General features: G+C 69.0%; 2 protein-coding genes across 2 annotated transcripts; both read right to left on the minus strand.

Annotated features, from left to right (window-relative positions):
- LOC142077644 (splicing factor 1-like) lies at positions 1–8,109 on the minus strand. Its single transcript, XM_075139567.1, is given in 12 exon segments — positions 1–48; positions 661–904; positions 982–1,154; positions 1,391–1,499; positions 1,598–1,713; positions 1,789–1,972; positions 3,131–3,220; positions 3,305–3,457; positions 5,062–5,137; positions 6,709–6,834; positions 7,401–7,982; positions 7,985–8,109. Coding segments are annotated over 11 exon segments (1,713 nt in total). The 5' UTR covers positions 8,070–8,109; the 3' UTR covers positions 1–48; positions 661–885.
- A 2,512-nt stretch (positions 8,110–10,621) lies between these two features.
- Positions 10,622–17,636, minus strand: MEN1 (menin 1; the record flags this gene model as incomplete). The annotated part of the gene is given in 10 exon segments (XM_075139566.1): positions 10,622–10,767; positions 10,770–11,133; positions 13,097–13,270; positions 14,242–14,371; positions 15,254–15,390; positions 15,474–15,511; positions 15,514–15,560; positions 15,722–15,762; positions 16,280–16,408; positions 17,408–17,636. Coding segments are annotated over 10 exon segments (1,435 nt in total), but the record flags the coding sequence as incomplete, so codon positions are not given.
- Positions 17,637–17,833: the final 197 nt, after the last annotated feature.

Here is a 17,833-nt window from a genome sequence, read left to right on the forward strand (position 1 = left end):
GCAGGCGATAGACCCCAGAGCCCACCGGCGCATTTCCCAGGTACTGATCTTGAGGGAATGAGAGACCGTCGCCTTAGCGAGGGGGGGCCCCCCAAAACCCCCCCTTTCACCCCAAAATACACCCCACCCACCCCCCACCCTAAAAATACCCCGCCCCAAATCCCCCTCCCCAAAAAACCTTCCCAGGTTCCGACCTTGGAATGAGAGCCCCTTGCCTCAGGGTGGGGGGGGGCAATTAAAACAAAAAAACAAAACAACCCTTTTCCACCCCCAAAAATCCTCCCCCCCCCCCCGCCAGCCCTCCCCCCACCCCCCAAAAATCCTCACCCTCTCCCCCAAAAACCTCCCAGGTTCCAATCTTGAGGGAAGGGGAACCCCGTCGCCTCACCAGCTGTGCCAAAACCTCCCCTTTTCACCCCAAACCCCCCCCGACCCCCAACCCGCCCCCTCAAAAATCCCCAGCCCCCCCTCCCTGAAAAATCCCCCCCCCCGCTCCCCAAAATTCCTCACCCCCTCCCCAAAAAACTTCCCAGCTCCTCATCTGGAGGGAATGAGAGATCCTTGCCTCGGTGGTGGTGGTTGGGGGGTGCCAAAAACCCCCTTTTTCACCCCAACCCCCCCCTTTTTCGCCCCAACCCCCCCGCCCAGGATTGTCCTTACCCATGTGGTGGGGCCCCGGGTGCCCGGGCGGGTGGGGGCCCTGCCCCATGGGGGGGTGGTGGGGCTGCATCCAGGGGGGGGGGCCCGTTGGGGTTGTGCTGCAGGGGGTGCCCCCCGTGGCCCCCCCCCATCCCGGCCATGGGGTGGGGGAAGCTGTGGGGCCCCCCGGGCCCCCCGGCCCCCCGTGCATCCCGTGGTAGGGGCGGTTTTCCGAGGGGCTGGAGTTCATCCACGGCGGGCGGCTCTGCGGGGGGACGGAGGGGGGGTTAGGGGGGTCCCCCCAGTTTAGGGGGGCGGGTTTAAGGGGGGGGGGTCACTCACGGGGGGGGGCTGGCTGCTGGCCTGGCTGGCGGCGCGGTGGCTGCTGGAGAGGGGGCTGTTGTTGTGGGCGGCGTTGGAGCTGACCGAGACGGGGGCTTCCCCAGCTCCGCCATCAGCGACAGGTACTCCTTGTCCATCCGCGCCTTGTCCTGCGCCGACTGGGGGTCCCCGGGCCTGGGGGGGCAGTTGGGGGAGGGGGGGTGAGTTTGGGGGGAGGGGGTACCCCCCCAAGCAAGGCTGGGGGGCACCAACCTCCACGCCCCCTCCTCCTGCCCCACGCTCTCCGTCCCCCTCCCTGCTTTGGGGAGGGAGGTGTCACCTCCTGCTTCGGGGCGTCACCGCGTGGCCCCCCCGGGGGTGAGGGGGGTGTTTTGGGCTGATTTCAGGGGATTTTGGGGGGGGTCGTTACCCTGGCGAACTTGCAGTCGGAGGCGATGTGGCCGGCGCCGCCGCACTTGGTGCAGACGGTGGTGTTGGTGATGCTGCGGGTCTCGGTGCTCTGCCACGGCCGCAGGATCCTGGGGGGGGAGGGGGGTTATTTTGGGGCGCGGGGGGCTATTTTGGGGCGCGGGGGCTATTTTGGGGCGAAGGGGGGCTATTTTGGGGGGCCACCGACCGGTTATCGTCCTCCCGCAGCGTCCCGTTGAGGCGCGCCAGCTCCCGCAGCTGCATCTTCCGCAGATCGTTCTGATCCTCGGGCGTCTCGATGCCTTGCTTCAGGATGTTCCGGATCTGATTTTGGGTGAAACGCAGGTAAAAAGGGAGCGGCTGAGCTGCCCCCCCGCCCCTCCCCGGCTCCCCCCGTACCTGCTCCACCGCCTTCTTGACGTTCTCCATGGTGTTGGCGGTGACCAGGGCGTGGAGGGGCTCGTCCTCCCCCGGCAGCATCTGCCCGTCCTTGCGGCCGACCTTCCCCTCCTTCACCGAGCCCTTCCCCCGGATCATGATCTTGGCGTTGCACTCCTTCTCGATGTTCTTCAGCGTGTTCCCCCTGCGGGGAAGGGGGTCACCCACCCGAACCGGGGGGGGGGGCACCCCAGGGTCCTGCCGGGGCACCCACCCCAGTGGGACCCCACAGGCAGGGAGAGCTGGGAACATGGCGGCACCCCGGCAGCGTCAGGAGCCCGGCCTCATCAAGAGTCTGGCCTCGTTAAGAGCCCCCCAAAATTTTGGAGGGGGGCACACCCCACGTAGGGGGAGGGGAAGGGGGTCACCCACCCGAATTGGGGGGGGGCACCCCAGGGTCCTGCCGGGGCACCCACCCCAGCGGGACCCCACAGGCAGGGAGAGCTGGGAACATGGCGGCACCCCGGCAGCGTTAGGAGCCCGGCCTCATTAAGAGCCTGGCCTCATTAACAGCCCCCCAAAATTTTGGAAGGGGGGGCACACCCCACGTAGGGGGAGGGGAAGGGGGTCACCCACCCGAATTGGGGGGGAGCACCCACCCCAGCGGGACCCCACAGGCAGGGAGAGCTGGGAACATGGCGGCACCCCGGCAGTGTTAGGAGCCCGGCCTCGTCAAGAGTCTGGCCTCGTTAAGAGCCCCCCAAAATTTTGGAGGGGGGGCACACCCCACGTAGGGGGAGGGGAAGGGGGTCACCCACCCGAATTGGGGGGGAGCACCCCACGGTCCCACTGGGGGGGCACCCATCCCAGGACCCCACAGGCAGAGAGAGCTGGGAACGTGGTGGCACTCTGGCATCGTTAGGAGCCCGGCCTCATTAAGAGCACAGTGTCATTAAGAACCCCCCAAAATTTTTTAGGGGACACTGAGGGGGGGTACACCCCACGCAGGGGGAAGGGGTCAGCCACATGGAATTGGGGGGGGGTGCACCCACCCCGGGACCCCGCAGGCAGGGAGAGCTGGGAACATGGCAGCACCCCGCCATCGTTAAGAGCCCGGCCTCATTAACACCCCAGCATCGTTAGGCGCCCAGTCTCATGAAGAGCCCAGTCTCATTAAGCACCCCCCAAAATTTTCGGGGTGAGGCTGGGGGCGTGTCACCCACCCAAACTGCCGGGTCCCCCCGACTCCCGCAGGTGGGGAGAGCCGGGACGGCAGCAGCGCCCCGGCTTCGTTAGGAGCCCCGGCTTCGTTAGCATCCCGGGGTGGTTAGGAGCCCCCCCAGCTCGGGGGGGGCAGACGCACCGGGGGCCGATGAGGAGCCCCACGAAGTTGATCTCGGGGTACTCGTCCTGGGGGATCATCACCTTGTCGCTCACCCGCGTCGCCGGCGGCCTGGGGGGGACACAAGACCAGGACGTTGGGGCCCCGGAAGGCCCCAAAGGGGCCCGAAGCGGCCCCAAAAGTGGGGGTGCTCACTTGTAGTCGGCGGGGGGCTTGAAGTCGGGGTTCAGGGCCACCATCTCGGTGATGAGGTTGTGCCGCTCCTCCTCCAGCTTCTTGCGGGTGCGGAACTCCCGGGTGTTGAGGCGCTTCCCCTCGCTGTTGTAGATGGGCTCCGGGGAGGGGGACCTGGGGGGGCGCGGGGGTCACCCCAAGGCCCCCCCGACCCCCCCGGGGGGGCTGCACCCCCCCCAAACCCCCCAGACCCCCCCCCCTGCATCCAGGCCCCCCCCCCCCCCCAGCCAGGACAAGGGGCTGCCCCCCCCTTCCCCCCCGTGGGGGGTTAATTAAGGGGGGGGGGCATTAATTAGCGCCCAGTTCAGGCCCCCCCACCCCCAAACCAGCCGCTTCGGCTCCTTTCTGCCCTTTTCTCTCTGTTTTGGGGCGGTTTGGGCTTTTTTTTTGCGCTCCCCGTCGGGGTTTTGCCCTTTTCTCCCTGTTTCTGAGGCCTGGTTTCGCCCGTTTCTCTGGTTTTTAAGAGGAAAAGCTCCCGGTTTTTTGGGGGGGAAGCTTGTTTGTTTGTTTGTTTGGCTTTTTTGGCAGCGCGGCAGGTAAAGCTACGAAGGGAAGAGTCAAGGTCGGTTTAGCAGAGCCGTGTTCGGGGTGAGGAGAATCAGAATCATGATTAAAAATCAGAATTAAAAATCAGAATTATCATCGATTAAGGAAAAAAAAAAGTCACAATTCCTCGAGTTTGGGTTAAGTGATGGACCTTTTTTTCCCCCCCTCTCCCAAAATTGCAAATTTAGGATGAGGCTGCAAGAAGGGAAGAGATTACGCGGATCATCCAAAAAAATACATCCCGGGCGGCAATCGGAAACCTGCACCCGTTTTGGGGTGAAAAAGAAACTTTTCTGGATTAAAACCAGTTGGCGCCACCGTCCTCGCGGCCTAAAGGGAACTGTCGACACGCGAAACGAAAGGTCAGCTAATCACCGCTCGTTAATTATTAATTAATAACACCCCCCCTCCGCCGCCACCACCGCAAGCAGGCGTCCGCCGGTAATTAGCGCTAACGACGCCCCAGCTCGTTAACGATGCGCTCGGCCCTGGCGCGCTGCGGAGGAGCAAGTCAGGGTTATCGCGGATTTTCCTGGATTTCCCCCCAAAACCCAAGCGCCGGGCGGCCGCTATCGCCCCCCCCCGCCTCCGGCCCCCGTTAGCGGCGGCTCGTTAGCCGGCAAAGTCGTTAGGCCGCCGGCCGCCGCGGGGTGAGGGACCCCCGCCCCTGCCGCCGGGGAAAAATTGGGTCCAAAGAGGTAAAAAAGGGGAGGGGAAGGGGGCAGAGCCGGAATTTGAGCCCTTTTGGGGAGGAAGATGGCGGAACTCGCCCCCCCCAGCCGATTTTAACCAAATTGGTGGGAAACGAGGGAAAACCGGGGGAGCCAGAAAAGCCCCGAATCGGGCGCTGCCCCCCCCCCGCCGCGGGAGGGAGGCGGCGGGCGAAGCCGCCCCAGCGCCCGGCCCTCGTTAAGCTCCTGGCGCTCGTTAAGCCTCCGGCGCCAATTAAGCCGCCGGCGCTAATTAAGCCGTCGGGGTTAACGAACGCGAGCCCCCTTCCCCTGCGGCGGCCGGAGGGGGCGGAACGGCGTGGCCCGGCCCCGCGGCGACAGGGCCCGGCGACGCCGAGGGCCGACGGCGTCATGGCGGTAACGACGAAAACGCTCAAAACGAGAGGAATCGCCCCAAAACGGGGGCGGAGGCGAACGGTTACTGTCAGGGAAGGTCCCAACCTGTCCTCAGGGTTAGGGGGGATGCCCAGGTCTCCCGTGCGCAGTTTGCGAGTCAGGTCTTCGATCTGCAGTTGCACTGGAAGAAACCCGGTTAGGACAGAAAAAAGGGTGGGAAAAAAGACAGAGTTACCAAAAAAAAGGACATTCTGGCCAAAACAACAGACATTCTTACCAAAACACCCGACCTTCTTACCGAGAAAAGCACAGCGTTACCAAAAAGGCACAGCTTTTTACCCAGAACAGCACATTATTACTCAAAAAGCAGGCATCGATATCAAAAATAGACATTATTACCCTAAAATCAGACATTACTATGAAAGAAACAGGTATTGTTACCAAAAATAGACATTATTACCCTCAAATCAGATATTATTATGAAAAAAAACAAGCATTGTTACCAAAACTAGACATTAGCCTAAAACCAAACGTTATTGTAAAAAACCATTACGTATTATTACTAAAAAACACATTACTACCCTAAAACCACACGTTATCATAAAAAAAACAAAGCATTATTACAAAAAAATAAGACATTATTACTTTAAAACCAGACGTTACTATGAAAAAAATCAGGTATTATTACCCAAACCAGACATTATTACCCTCAAACCAGACATTACTATGAAAAAAGGCAGGTATTCTTGCTAAAAATAAACATTGTTACTCTAAAACCAGACGTTATGATGGAAAAAACCAAAGATGGTTACCAAAAGTTAACATTATTCCTCTAAAACAGACATTATTATGAAAAAAAAACTGGTATTGTTGCCAACAATAAACATTATTACTCTAAACCCAAACATCATCATGAAAAAAACCAAATAGTTACCAAAACTTGACATTTTTACTCTAAAACCACACGTTATTATGAATAAGACCAGATACTGTTACCAAAACCAGGCGTTATTACTCTAAAATGAGACATTTTTAAGACAAAACCCAGAGATCGTTACCAAAGTTGCCACGATTACCAGAGCACCAGCCCTCGTTACCGATAAGAGCACGTTATTACCAAAACCCTGGGCGTTATTACTGAAAAACTAGGTACCGTTACCAAAAATCAGACATTGTTACCCAAAACAGCAGATCCTCCCTAAGAAACCAAACGTTATCACTTAAAAGCCACGTTATTACCAAAAGCAGACGTTATTGCCATAAAACCAGACGTTATTACCTTAAGAACGCACGTTACCGCCCGAAGGAACACGTCACCACCACCACGACAGACGTTATTCCCCAAGAGCCCGTGCTCAGAAACCCGGGCGTCGTTACCCAAAAAAGCACCTCAGTGCCTAAAACGCCGGACGTTCTCACCAAACCCCCATCGCGCCCCGCGGCAGCGGAGCGAGAGCGCGGCGGCCCCCCCTCTGCTCGTTTAGGCCGCGTCTTCGTCAGGGGGGTTGTTAATTAGGAAGGACAGTGGTGACTGGGGGGGGGGAGGGGGACGGCGGCCGCTGCCCCCCCTCCCCCGGGCCCAAATTGGGCCCAAACTCCCCGATTTTGGTCAATCGAAGCCCCCTTGGGGCGCGGCGGCGCTCGTTCAGAGCCAATTCGGCGCCACCACACGGGAAAGTGGGGTCAGACCCGGCCCCCCCGGCCCCCAGATCTGCGGCGTTTGGCCCCGAAAGCGGCGGGGCGCGGCGTTACCGATGTAGGCGCGCTCCTGCTCGCGGGTGAGGCCGGGCGGGATGACGGTCGGCATTCCCGGGATCACCGTCTTCTGCTCCAGCGAATCCTGGTTCCAGCGGCTCCGCTTCCGCTTCCGCGGGAAGTCTGGGGGGAAAAACGCCCGGTTTGGGGCAACTCGTGGGGTTTTGGGGGGACTCAAGGGGACGGAGGCACCCCCCACCCCCCCCCGCGGGGCTGGGACACGAGATGGCGGCCGGTGACGGGGGGGTCGCTCTGTCCTGGGGGGTTTGGGGGGTCCCCAGGGGAAGCTCCAGCACTGGGGGGGTTTTGGGGGGTCCCATCCGAAGGTCCCCCCCCCCTCCCCGAGGCGCCGGGCTCCATCTTGGCCGCACACGACACGGGTCCCGGCCGGCGGGGGGGCCGAAGCCCCCTGCTGCCTCTCGCCCCCCTTTCCTCCTCACCCCCCTCGGCCCCCCCTTTCCTCCTGTCCCCCCAGTAACCCCCCGTCCTCCTCTTTGTTCCTGCCCCCCCATAACCCCCCTGGACCCCTGTGTTGTCGGACCCCCAAGAACCCCCCTGACATCCCCCCTTTCATCCTCACCCTCCACGACCCCCTCTTTCCTCCTGCCCCCCCCCAAACCCCCCTGCCCCCCCATAGCCTCTCTGAACCCCCCCCCATAGCCCCTCCAAACCCCCCCCCCGACACCTACCTGACCTCCTGGAGCCCTTATGGCCGCCGGCCGCTCGCCCACCCGCTTCATTCTGCCCGACGCCTCCTCCTCCTCCTCCTCCTCCTCCCCCCCCACCGGGCCCGCTCTCCTCCGGTCGCTGCTGCGCCGGGGCGGCGGCCGCCGGCTGCTGGGGGGGGGCCGGCGGCTGCTGGGGGGGGGCGGCCGGCGGTGCCGCCGCGGACTGCGGGGCCGCCGGCGGGTCATGGCCGGGAGGCGGCGAAGGGAAGCGGTACTGCCCGTAGGGCGCGGCGCCCGGGGCCGGCGGCTGCTGCGGGGCGGCCGGGGCCGCCGGTTGTTGTTGCTGTTGCTGCGGGGCGGCCGCCGCTTGAGGCTGCGGCTGCTGCTGGGCCGGCGGCGGAGGCGGCGGGGGGGGCGGCGGCGGCTGCTGCTGCGGCTGAGGCTGCGGCGGCGGCGGCGGTGGGGGGGGAGGCGGCGGCGGCGGCGGGAGGGCGGCGAAGGGGTAAGCGGCGGCCGCCATCGGGCCTAGTAAGGCGGCCGGGGCCTGACCGGCGCCTGGGGGCGGCGGTGGAGGCGGCGGAGGGCCGGGGAGGACGAGGCCGGGGGCGGCGGCAGCGGGAAGCCGGGCTTCCCCGGCGGCGGGGGCGGGTGGAGCTTGCCCAGCGGCGTGGCGTTCGCCCCGGTCGCCATAGAGCCTCCCCTCGGCCGCCGGCCTTCGCGAACCTTCCACGCCGCTGCTACGCGCGCCCGACGCCCATTGGCCGGGCGGCGCGTCGATCAAGGCGTTCGCGCTCTGCCGTTGGCCGGCGGCGCTGCCCGTCTGCGCGGCGCCGTCAGGGATTGGCTGGGGGGCGGGCGGCGGGGCGGGGACGGGCGCTGAGGCGGCGGCAAAGGGGATTGGCGGGGAGGGACGTCGCTCAGGCGCCGCGCGGGGGAGGGGGAGGGGGGCGAGCGCGGATTGGGCGGAGCGGCGGAGGGCGGGCCCGCCGGGGGGGTCCGCTGCCATTGGCTACGCGCCGCCCCGCCCCGCGCCCCCGGACGGGGGCGTCGGTAGACCCCGTGCCGGGCGGGGCGCCGGCGCCTGCCTCGCCCCTCAGAGAAGGCGCCGCCTGATTGGCTGGCTCCGCCGTCGCGCAGAGAGGACGCCGCCTGATTGGCGGAGGCGGGCGGGCTCTCCTTGGCGGCGCGCAGCGGCCCGCCAAAACCTCGCCGCGAAGCATCGCGAGAGCTCGGCTCGACACCCCCCCCCCCCCCGCGCAGGGGCTCATGGGAGCCCCCCAAATTCCCCCCCCCCCCAAAAAAACGGAGTCGGCGGGAAAAAACAGCGGCAGTTTATTGGGGGGGGGGGAGGGGGGCCCCCCAAAAGGCCTGACCCCCCCCCGGGGTGCCCCGACCCCCCCGAACAGCAGCGCCTGGGGCGGGGGGGGGCCCTGCTGCACCCCAAAACCGGCCTGTGCCCCCCCCCCCCCCCCCCCCTTCCTGGAGCTCCGTCCCGGGGGGTCCCCATTTCACCCCAACCCCCCCCGTACCCCCTCTCTGCCCCCCCCGTCCATGGGCGGGTCCCCATTTCACCCCAAAACCCCCCCCGTACCCCTCAGAGCCCATTGCGGGGTCCCCATTTCACCCCAAAACCCCCCTGTACCCCCCCAGCCCCCCCGTACCCCCTCTCCTCCACCTCCAGCCCACTCTGGGGTCCCCATTTCACCCCCAAACCCCCCCGTACCCCCATTCCTTTGCCTCCAGCCCCCCCATTTCACCCCAAACCCCCCCAACCCCCCTAGAGCCCCTTGCGGGGTCTCTTGAGGAAGGCCGGGGCGCAGTCCCCAGCCCCCCCAGCCCCCCCAGCCCCCCCAAACCCCCCAGCCCCCCCATTTCAGAGCCCCTTGCGGGGTCTCTTGAGGAAGGCCGGGGCGCAGTCCCCAGCCCCCCCAGCCCCCCCAAACCCCCCCCTAGAGCCCCTTGTGGGGTCTCTTGAGGAAGGCCGGGGCGCAGTCCCCAGCCCCCCAGCCCCCCAAACCCCCCCCTAGAGCCCTTGCGGGGTCTCTTGAGGAAGGCCGGGGCGCAGTCCCCAGCCCCCCAAACCCCCCCAAACCCCCTAGAGCCCCTTGCGGGGTCTCTTGAGGAAGGCCGGGGCGCAGTCCCCAGCCCCCCAAACCCCCCCAAACCCCCCCATTTCAGAGCCCCTTGCGGGGTCTCTTGAGGAAGGCCGGGGCGCAGTCCCAGCCCCCCCAAACCCCCCCAAACCCCCCCAAACCCCCCCCTAGAGCCCCTTGTGGGGTCTCTTGAGGAAGGCCGGGGCGCAGTCCCCAGCCCCCCAAACCCCCCCAGCCCCCCCAAACCCCCCCAAACCCCCCCCTAGAGCCCCTTGCGGGGTCTCTTGAGGAAGGCCGGGGCGCAGTCCCCAGCCCCCCAAACCCCCCCAGCCCCCCCAAACCCCCCCAAACCCCCCCCTAGAGCCCCTTGCGGGGTCTCTTGAGGAAGGCCGGGGCGCAGTCCCCAGCCCCCCAAACCCCCCCAAACCCCCCCAAACCCCCACTTCAGAGCCCCTTGCGGGGTCTCTTGAGGAAGGCCAGGGCGCAGTCCCCAGCCCCCCCAAACCCCCCCAGCCCCCCCCCAACCCCCCAAACCCCCTAGAGCCCCTTGCGGGGTCTCTTGAGGAAGGTCAGGGCGCAGTCCCCAGCCCCCCAAACCCCCCCAGCCCCCCCAAACCCCCCAGCCCCCCATTTCAGAGCCCCTTGTGGGGTCTCTTGAGGAAGGCCGGGGCGCAGTCCCCAGCCCCCCCAGCCCCCCCAAACCCCCCCAAACCCCCCTAGAGCCCCTTGTGGGGTCTCTTGAGGAAGGCCGGGGCGCAGTCCCCAGCCCCCCAGCCCCCCCAGCCCCCCCAAACCCCCCTAGAGCCCCTTGCGGGGTCTCTTGAGGAAGGCTGGGGCGCAGTCCCCAGCCCCCCCAGCCCCCCCAAACCCCCCAGCCCCCCCATTTCAGAGCCCCTTGCGGGGTCTCTTGAGGAAGGCCAGGGCGCAGTCCCCAGCCCCCCCAAACCCCCCAGCCCCCCCATTTCACCCCAAACCCCCCTAAAGCCCCTTGCGGGGTCTCTTGAGGAAGGCCAGGGCGCAGTCCCCAGCCCCCCAAACCCCCCCAGCCCCCCTAAACCCCCCCCTAGAGCCCCTTGCGGGGGTCTCTTGAGGAAGGCCAGGGCGCAGTCCTCAGCCCCCCAAACCCCCCCAGCCCCCCTAAACCCCCCCCTAGAGCCCTTGCGGGGTCTCTTGAGGAAGGCCGGGGCGCAGTCCCCAGCCCCCCAGCCCCCCCAGCCCCCCCAAACCCCCCCAAACCCCCCTAGAGCCCTTGCGGGGTCTCTTGAGGAAGGCCAGGGCGTAGTCGCTGGGCGCCGCCTTGGGCGCTTGGGCTGCACCTGGGACTGCGCCGTCAGCTGCAGTTTGATGGCGCTGGAGTTGATCTTGGGGGCGCGCAGCAGGTCCTGCATCCCCCGCATCTTCTCGCTCTGGAAGGCCAGCACCGGGCCCCCCCCCGCGGGGGCGGCGGTGGCGGGGGGCGGCGGCGGCGGCGGGGGGGGCTCCTCGGGGCGCGGGCCGGGGGGTCGGCGGCGTTCCGGGGGTTTTTTGGGGAGGGGGGGTTCTTCGGGTTTGGATTCGCGGCGGGGGCCGCGGCGGCGAGCGTCCCGGGGGTCCTCGCTGCCCGCGTCCTCGTCCTCGGGGGGGTCGGCGTCGCGGGAGAGCAGCGTCACCTTCTGACGGACCTGGGGGGGCACGGGGGGTCAGGGGGGGACACAGGGGGTCGGGGGGGACACAGGGGGTCGGGGGGGACACGTGGGGGGTCTGGGGGGGACACGCAGGGAGCTTGGGGGGGACACAGGGGGTCTGGGGGGGACACAGGGGGTCTGGGGGGGACACGTGGGGGGTCTGGGGGGGACACGTGGGACAGGGGGGACACGCAGGGAGCTTGGGGGGAACACAGGGGGTCTGGGGGGGACACAGGGGGTCTGGGGGGGACACGTGGGGGGCCTGGGGGGGACACGCGGGACAGGGGGACATGTAGGGAGTTTGGGGGGGACACAGGGGGTCTGGGGGGGACACAGGGGGTCTGGGGGGGACATGTGGGGGGTCTGGGGGGGACACAGGGGGTCGGGGGGGACACAGGGGGTCGGGGGCAGGACACAGGGGGTCGGGGGGGACACAAGGGACAGAGGGGGACACGTGGGGGGTCTGGGGGGGGACACAAGGGGGGTCTGGGGGGACACACAGGGGGTCGGGGGCAGGACACAAGGGACAGAGGGGGACACGTGGGGGGCCTGGGGGGGACATGAGGGACAGGGGGACACGTAGGGAGCTTGGGGGGGACACAGGGGGTCTGGGGAGGACACGTGGGGGGTCTGGGGGGGGGACACAGGGGGTCGGGGGGACACAAGGGACAGAGGGGGACACGTGGGGGGTCTGGGGGGGACACGTGGGGGGTCTGGGGGGGACATGAGGAACAGGGAGGACACGCAGGGAGCTTGGGGGGACACAGGGGGTCTGGGGGCGACACGCAGGGGGACACGCAGGGGGTCTGGGGGGGACATGCAGGGGGTCAGGGGTCACCATACAGGACATGGGGGACACACAAGGGACATGGGGGGGTCACATAAAGGGTCTGGGGTCACTGCGAGGGACGTGGGAGACACGCGGGGGGTTTGGGGGGGACACACAGGGAGTCTGGGGGTCACCACAAGGGACAGGGGGGACACGTGGGGGGTCTGGGGGGGGACACAAGGGACAGGGGGGACACACGGGGGGACACGCAGGGGGTCTGGGGGGGACACAGAGGGGACATGGGGGACCCTAAAGACCCCCCAAGGTTATTGGGGACCCCAAGGAGAACGTGGGGGATGCACAGGGTGTGGGGGACCCGGGAGGACGTGGGGGGGACACAGGGGGTTTTGGGGACCCCAGAGAGGACGTGGGGGACACCACAAGGGACGTGGGGGACCCTGGGGACCCCCCGAGGTTACTGGGGACCCCAAGGAAAACTTGGGGGTCACACAGGGGGTTGTGAGGACCCCAAGAAGGACACAGGGAGGACGTGGGGGGCCCTCGAGACCCCCTCGAGGTTATTTGGCACCCCAAGAACAACTGGGGGGACACGCGGGGGATTTTGGGGACCCCAGGGGGGACATGGGGGACCCCAGGGCCCCCCCAAACCCCACCTGCCCATCGGCAGCATCCGAGGGAGGCGACAGCCGCGCTGCGGGGCTGCCCCATCCTCCCCGCTGCCCCCCCCGGGGAGCCCCCAACACCCCGAGGGTCCCCCCAAAACCCCCCAGGGCCCCCCAAAACCTTCAGGGTCTCCCAAAACCCCCTGGTGCCCCCCAAAACCCCCCCGAGTGGCCGAGGGACTGGAGCAGGAAGGCGGCCCAGCCGACGTGGACAGGCGTGGGGCTGCCCCGTCCTCTCCTCTGCCCCTGCGGGGAGCCCCTCAATACCCTGGGGGTCCCCCCAAACTCCCTGGGGGTCCCCAAAACCCTCAAGGTCCCCCAAAACCCTCTGGTGCCCCCCAAAACCCCCTGGGCGGCCGAGGGACTGGACGAGGAAGGTGGCCCAGCCGACGTGCAGGACGGGCGTGGGGCTGCCCCGTCCTCCCTGGGGAGCCCCCAGCCCCCCGGGGCCCCCCCAAACCCCCCGGGGGTCCCCCCAAACCCCCCGGGGGCCCCCCCAAACCCCCACCTGCCCGTCGAAGCGGCCGAGGGACTGGACGAGGAAGGTGGCCCAGCCGACGTGCAGGACGGGCGTGGGGCTGCCCTCCTCCCACTTGCAGATCCCGTCGTAGAAGCGCAGGAGGTGGGCGAAGCACTCGGGGTCCTGCAGCGCCGAGACCCCCCCCCCGGGGCTGGGGGACACCTGGGGGGTGTCAGAGGGACCCCCCCTCCGCGTCAGAGGGACCCCCAAAGCAGGGGGGGGGGGTGGGGACCCCAGCCCGGCGCCCCGAAACGCGGCGCGCGGCGTTGGGGATGGGGGGCAGGGGGCTGTCTGCCGGCGGGGACCCCCCAAGAGCAGCCCCCCCCCCCATATGGGGGGTACCCCGAATGGGGACCCCCAGAAGCGGGGGACCCCCCACGCACCCCAAACGGGGACCCCCAGATGGGCAACACTCCCTTGGGAACCCCGAATGGGGACCCCCAGATGTGGGGCACCCCCTGAGCACCCCAAATGGGAACTCTAAGATTTGGGAGACCCCCTTGGGGACCCCCAGATGTGGGGCACCCCTGAGCACCTCAAATAGGAGCTCTAAGATTCGGGGGACCCCCTTGGGGACCCCAAATGGGGACCCCCAAATGCGGGGCACCCCCCAGGCACCCCAAACGGGGACCCCTGGATGTGGGGCACCCCCCGGGCACCCTGAATGGGGATCCCCAGATGTGGGGCACCCCCTTGGGCACCCCGAATGCAGCCGCCCATATGTAGAGCACCTCTGGGCACCCCAAACGGGGACCCCCAGATGCGGGGTACCCCCCAGGCACCCCAAACGGGGACCCCCAGATGCGGGGCACCCCCCTGGCACCCCAAACAGGGACCCCCAGATGCGGGGCACCCCCCAGGCACCCCAAATGGGAATCCCTGGATGTGGGGGACGCCCTTGGGCACCCCAAATAGGGACCCCCAAAAAGCGAGGCACCCCAAATGGGGACCCCCAGATGTGCAGCACCCCCAAATACCACCCCCAAAGCCAAGAGCCCCCCCAGAAGCGCCTCCAACCCCCCCCGCAGCGCAACACCCCACGGCAGAGACACGCCCCCCCCCCCCGAGGCAGAACCTCACCCCGCACTTGGGGGACCCCCCCCCGGCGTCCCCCCCAAATCCGGGGCCCCCACCTCGGCGCCGTCGCCCTCCGCGGGGGGCTCGGCGGCGTTGGCCGCCTCCTTCAGCAGGTTGGGGATGACGTCGTTGGCCACGTCGAAGAACTCCTTGTAGATCTCCTCGTCCTCCCGGCAGTAGTTGTAGCTGTGGGGCAGAGACGGGGGCTGCCCCACGGCGCCGGGGGGCTGCCCCACGGCCACGGAGGGGGTTGGGGACCCCCCGAGAGGGACAGGGAGCCCGGGGAGGGAGGGGGACCCCCGAGAACGCGGCCCGGTCCCGGGAAGGGGCACCCCCTCTTCCCAGCCCCACGGCTGCCCCACAGCCCCGGCAGGGTGGGGGGCAGAGGCTGCCCCACAGCTCCAGAGAGGGACACGGACCCCCCCCAGGAGGGCTGGGGACCCCCGGGAGGGACCCCCAAGCGCCCAGCCCAGCCCCACGGCTGCCCCACGGCCCTGATGGGGGGGGCATGGGCCACCCCACAGCTATGGAGGGGCGTGTGGACCCCCAGGAGGGCTGGGGACCCCCAGGAGGGACCCCAAGCGCCCAGCCCCGCCCCACAGCCACCCCCTCTTCCCAGCCCCACGGCTGCCCCATGGCCCCGACGAGGGGGGGGCACAGGCCACCCCACAACCACAGAGAGGGATCCGGACCCCCAGGAGGGCTGGGGACCCCCGGGAGGGACCCCAAGCGCCCAGCCCCGCCCCACAGCCACCCCCTCTTCCCAGCCCCACGGCTGCCCCACGGCCCTGATGGAGGGGCATGGGCCACCCCACAGCTATGGAGGGGCGTGTGGACACCCAGGAGGGCTGGGGACCCCCGGGAGGGACCCCAAGCGCCCAGCCCAGCCCCACAGCCACCCCCTCTTCCCAGCCCCACGGCTGCCCCACGGCCCCAACCGCCCCACAGCCCCCAAGCACACAGAGCACAGACCCCCCCCCCCCAACAACCCACCCCACGGCGAGGGCTGGGGACCCCCGGCGAGCCCCCAGCCCCCCCTCCCCGGCCCCCCAGCGCCCCCCAACCCACTCCTGGATGACGGTGGCGGTGTCGGCCCAGGCCTCCAGCGCCTCCTTGACGTTCTTGTTGCGGCAGTGGTAGCCGGCCAGGTACATGTAGGGGTAGATGTGCTCGTTGTTGTAGAACGTCCGCGCCGAGAGGATGCCCTGGCGGGGGGCGGGCGGGGGGTGTCAGCCCCCCGCTCTGCCCCACGGCGCTCAGCCCCACGGCGCTCAGCCCCACGCGTCACCTTGTGATAGATGGTGAGGGGGTCGGGTCGCCCGGGGTGGGTTCAAGCTCCTCCAGGTCGGCCAGGTTGCCCAAAGCCATGGGGTATCTGCGGGGAAGGTTGGGGGGCCGGCCCCAGGGCGGGTTGGGGGGCTGGCGGCCCCACGGCGGGTTGGGGGGCCGGCCCCATGGCGGGTTGGGGGGCTGGCGGCCCCATGGCGGGTTGGGGGGCTGGCGGCCCCAGGGCGGGCTGGGGGGGGTCCCTCTCACCTCTCCAGGTGCCCCAAGTCGTAGAGCAGCCACAGCAGGCGCTGCAAGGGAAGAGGAAGGAGCTGGGGGGTGCCCCACAGGTGCCCCACGGCTGCCCCCCCTGCTCCATGGCCGCCCCCCCTGCCCCACGGCCGCCCCACGGCCGCCCCCCTTCCCCACGGCCACCCCCCCTGCCCCACAGCCGCCCCCCCTGCCTCACGACCGCCCCACGGCCGCCCCCCCTGCCCCACGACTGCCCCACGGCCACCCCCCCTGCCCCATGGCCGCCCCACGGCCGCCCCCCTGCCCCACAGCCAGCCCCACGGCTGCCCCACGGCCGCCCCCCCTGCCCCACGGCCACCCCCCCTGCCCCACGGCCGCCCCACGGCCACCCCCCTGCCCCACGGCCGCCCCACGGCCGCCCCCCCTGCCCCACGGCTGCCCCACGGCCACCCCCCCTGCCCCACGGCCGCCCCACGGCCGCCCCCCCTGCCCCACGGCCGCCTCCCCTGCCCCACGGCCGCCCCCCCTGCCCCACGGCCGCCCCCCCGCCCCACGGCCGCCCCACGGCCGCCCCACCTGCTGGAGCTGCAGCAGCTCCAGGCTGTCGGTGTGCAGGTCGATGGAGGGGTTGATGGCGCAGACCATGAAGGCCACCTCCATGTGCCGCGTGCAGCGCAGGTACGAGCCCTTCAGGTACAGCCAGCTCTGGGGGGGACACGGGGGGGACTCGTCTGCCGCCGTCCCCCGGGACCCCCCTGTCCCCACCCTGGTCCCCCTGGGACCCCCTGTCCCCCTGTCTCTGTCCCCCTGTGTCCCCCTGTTTCCATCCCCATCCCTTTGAGCATCCCCCTGAGTCCCCCTGTCCCCATTTTGGTGCCCCTGGGTCCCCCCTGTCCCCATCCCCCTTGAGTGCCCCCCCGTCCCCCTGGGTCCCCCCATCCCCATCCTTGTCCCCCTGAGTCTCCCCTGTCTCCCTGGGTCCTCCCCTGTCCCTGTCCTTGTCCCCCTGGGTCCCCTCCGTCCCCCTGGGTCCCCCCCGTCCCCATCCTTGTCCCCCCGAGTCCCCCCCTGTCCCCCTGGGTCCCCCCCTGTCCCTGTCCTTGTCCCTGCGGGTCCCCCCCATCCCCCTGGGTCCCCCCCATCCCCCTGGGTCCCTCCCATCCCCCTGGGTCCCCCCCATCCCCATCCTTGTCCCCCTGAGCCCCCCCCTGTCCCCCGGGTCCCCCTTCACCCTCTCAGCCTTGCTGGTCCTCGTCCCCGTCCCTGGGTGCTCTCCCGTCCCCCCCCCGTCCCCCCTCACCCTCTCGGCCCCACCCGTCCTCGTCGTCCCCATCCCCTGGGTGCTCCCCCGTCCCCCCACGTCCCCCCGTGTGCCCCCTCACCCTCTCGGCCCCACCCATCCTCGTCGTCCCCATCCCTGGGTGCTCCCCCGTCCCCCCCCGTGCCCCCTCACCCTCTGAGCCCCACCAGTCCTCGTCGTCCCCATCCCCTGGGTGCTCCCCCGTCCCCTGGGTGCTCCCCCGTCCCCCCTGTGCCCCCTCACCCCCTCGGCCCCACCAGCCCTCATCGTCCCCGTCCCCTGGGTGCTCCCCCGTCCCCTGGGTGCTCCCCCGTCCCCCCCCGTCCCCCTTCACCCTCTCGGCCCCACCCATCCTCGTCGTCCCCACCCCTGGGTGCTCCCCCGTCCCCCCCGTGCCCCCTCACCCTCTCGGCCACGCCGGCGTGCACAGTCTGGCCCCGCCGGTCCTCGTTGCCCTTGCCGTGCCAGGTGACCTCGGCCGTCTGCTGCCCGCCGGCGCCGAAGGCCACCCAGGCGTGGTCCTCGGAGAGCGCCAGGTGGACGTCGGGGAGCCCCAGGGCCTGGCAGGCCCCCACCACCGCGAAGGCCACGCCCGAGCTGTCCAGCTTCGTCCCTGGGGGCGCGGGAGGGGGGCTGGAGGGGCGCCCACCCCACCGACCGCCCCACGGCGCCGGGGGGCGGCCCCCGGGGTCCGCCCGCGGGGGGGGTTCCCCCCCTAGGTGCTGTGGGGTGACCCCCGAGCAGTGTGGGGCGCCCCATAGGTACCCCGCTGGCTGTGGGGCAGCCCCCAAAGCGACCCCAAGGGCCGTGGGGCACCCCACAACCCCCTC

This window comes from Calonectris borealis, unplaced genomic scaffold (genome assembly GCF_964195595.1).
Source record: "Calonectris borealis unplaced genomic scaffold, bCalBor7.hap1.2 HAP1_SCAFFOLD_357, whole genome shotgun sequence".
Taxonomy (NCBI): domain Eukaryota; kingdom Metazoa; phylum Chordata; class Aves; order Procellariiformes; family Procellariidae; genus Calonectris; species Calonectris borealis.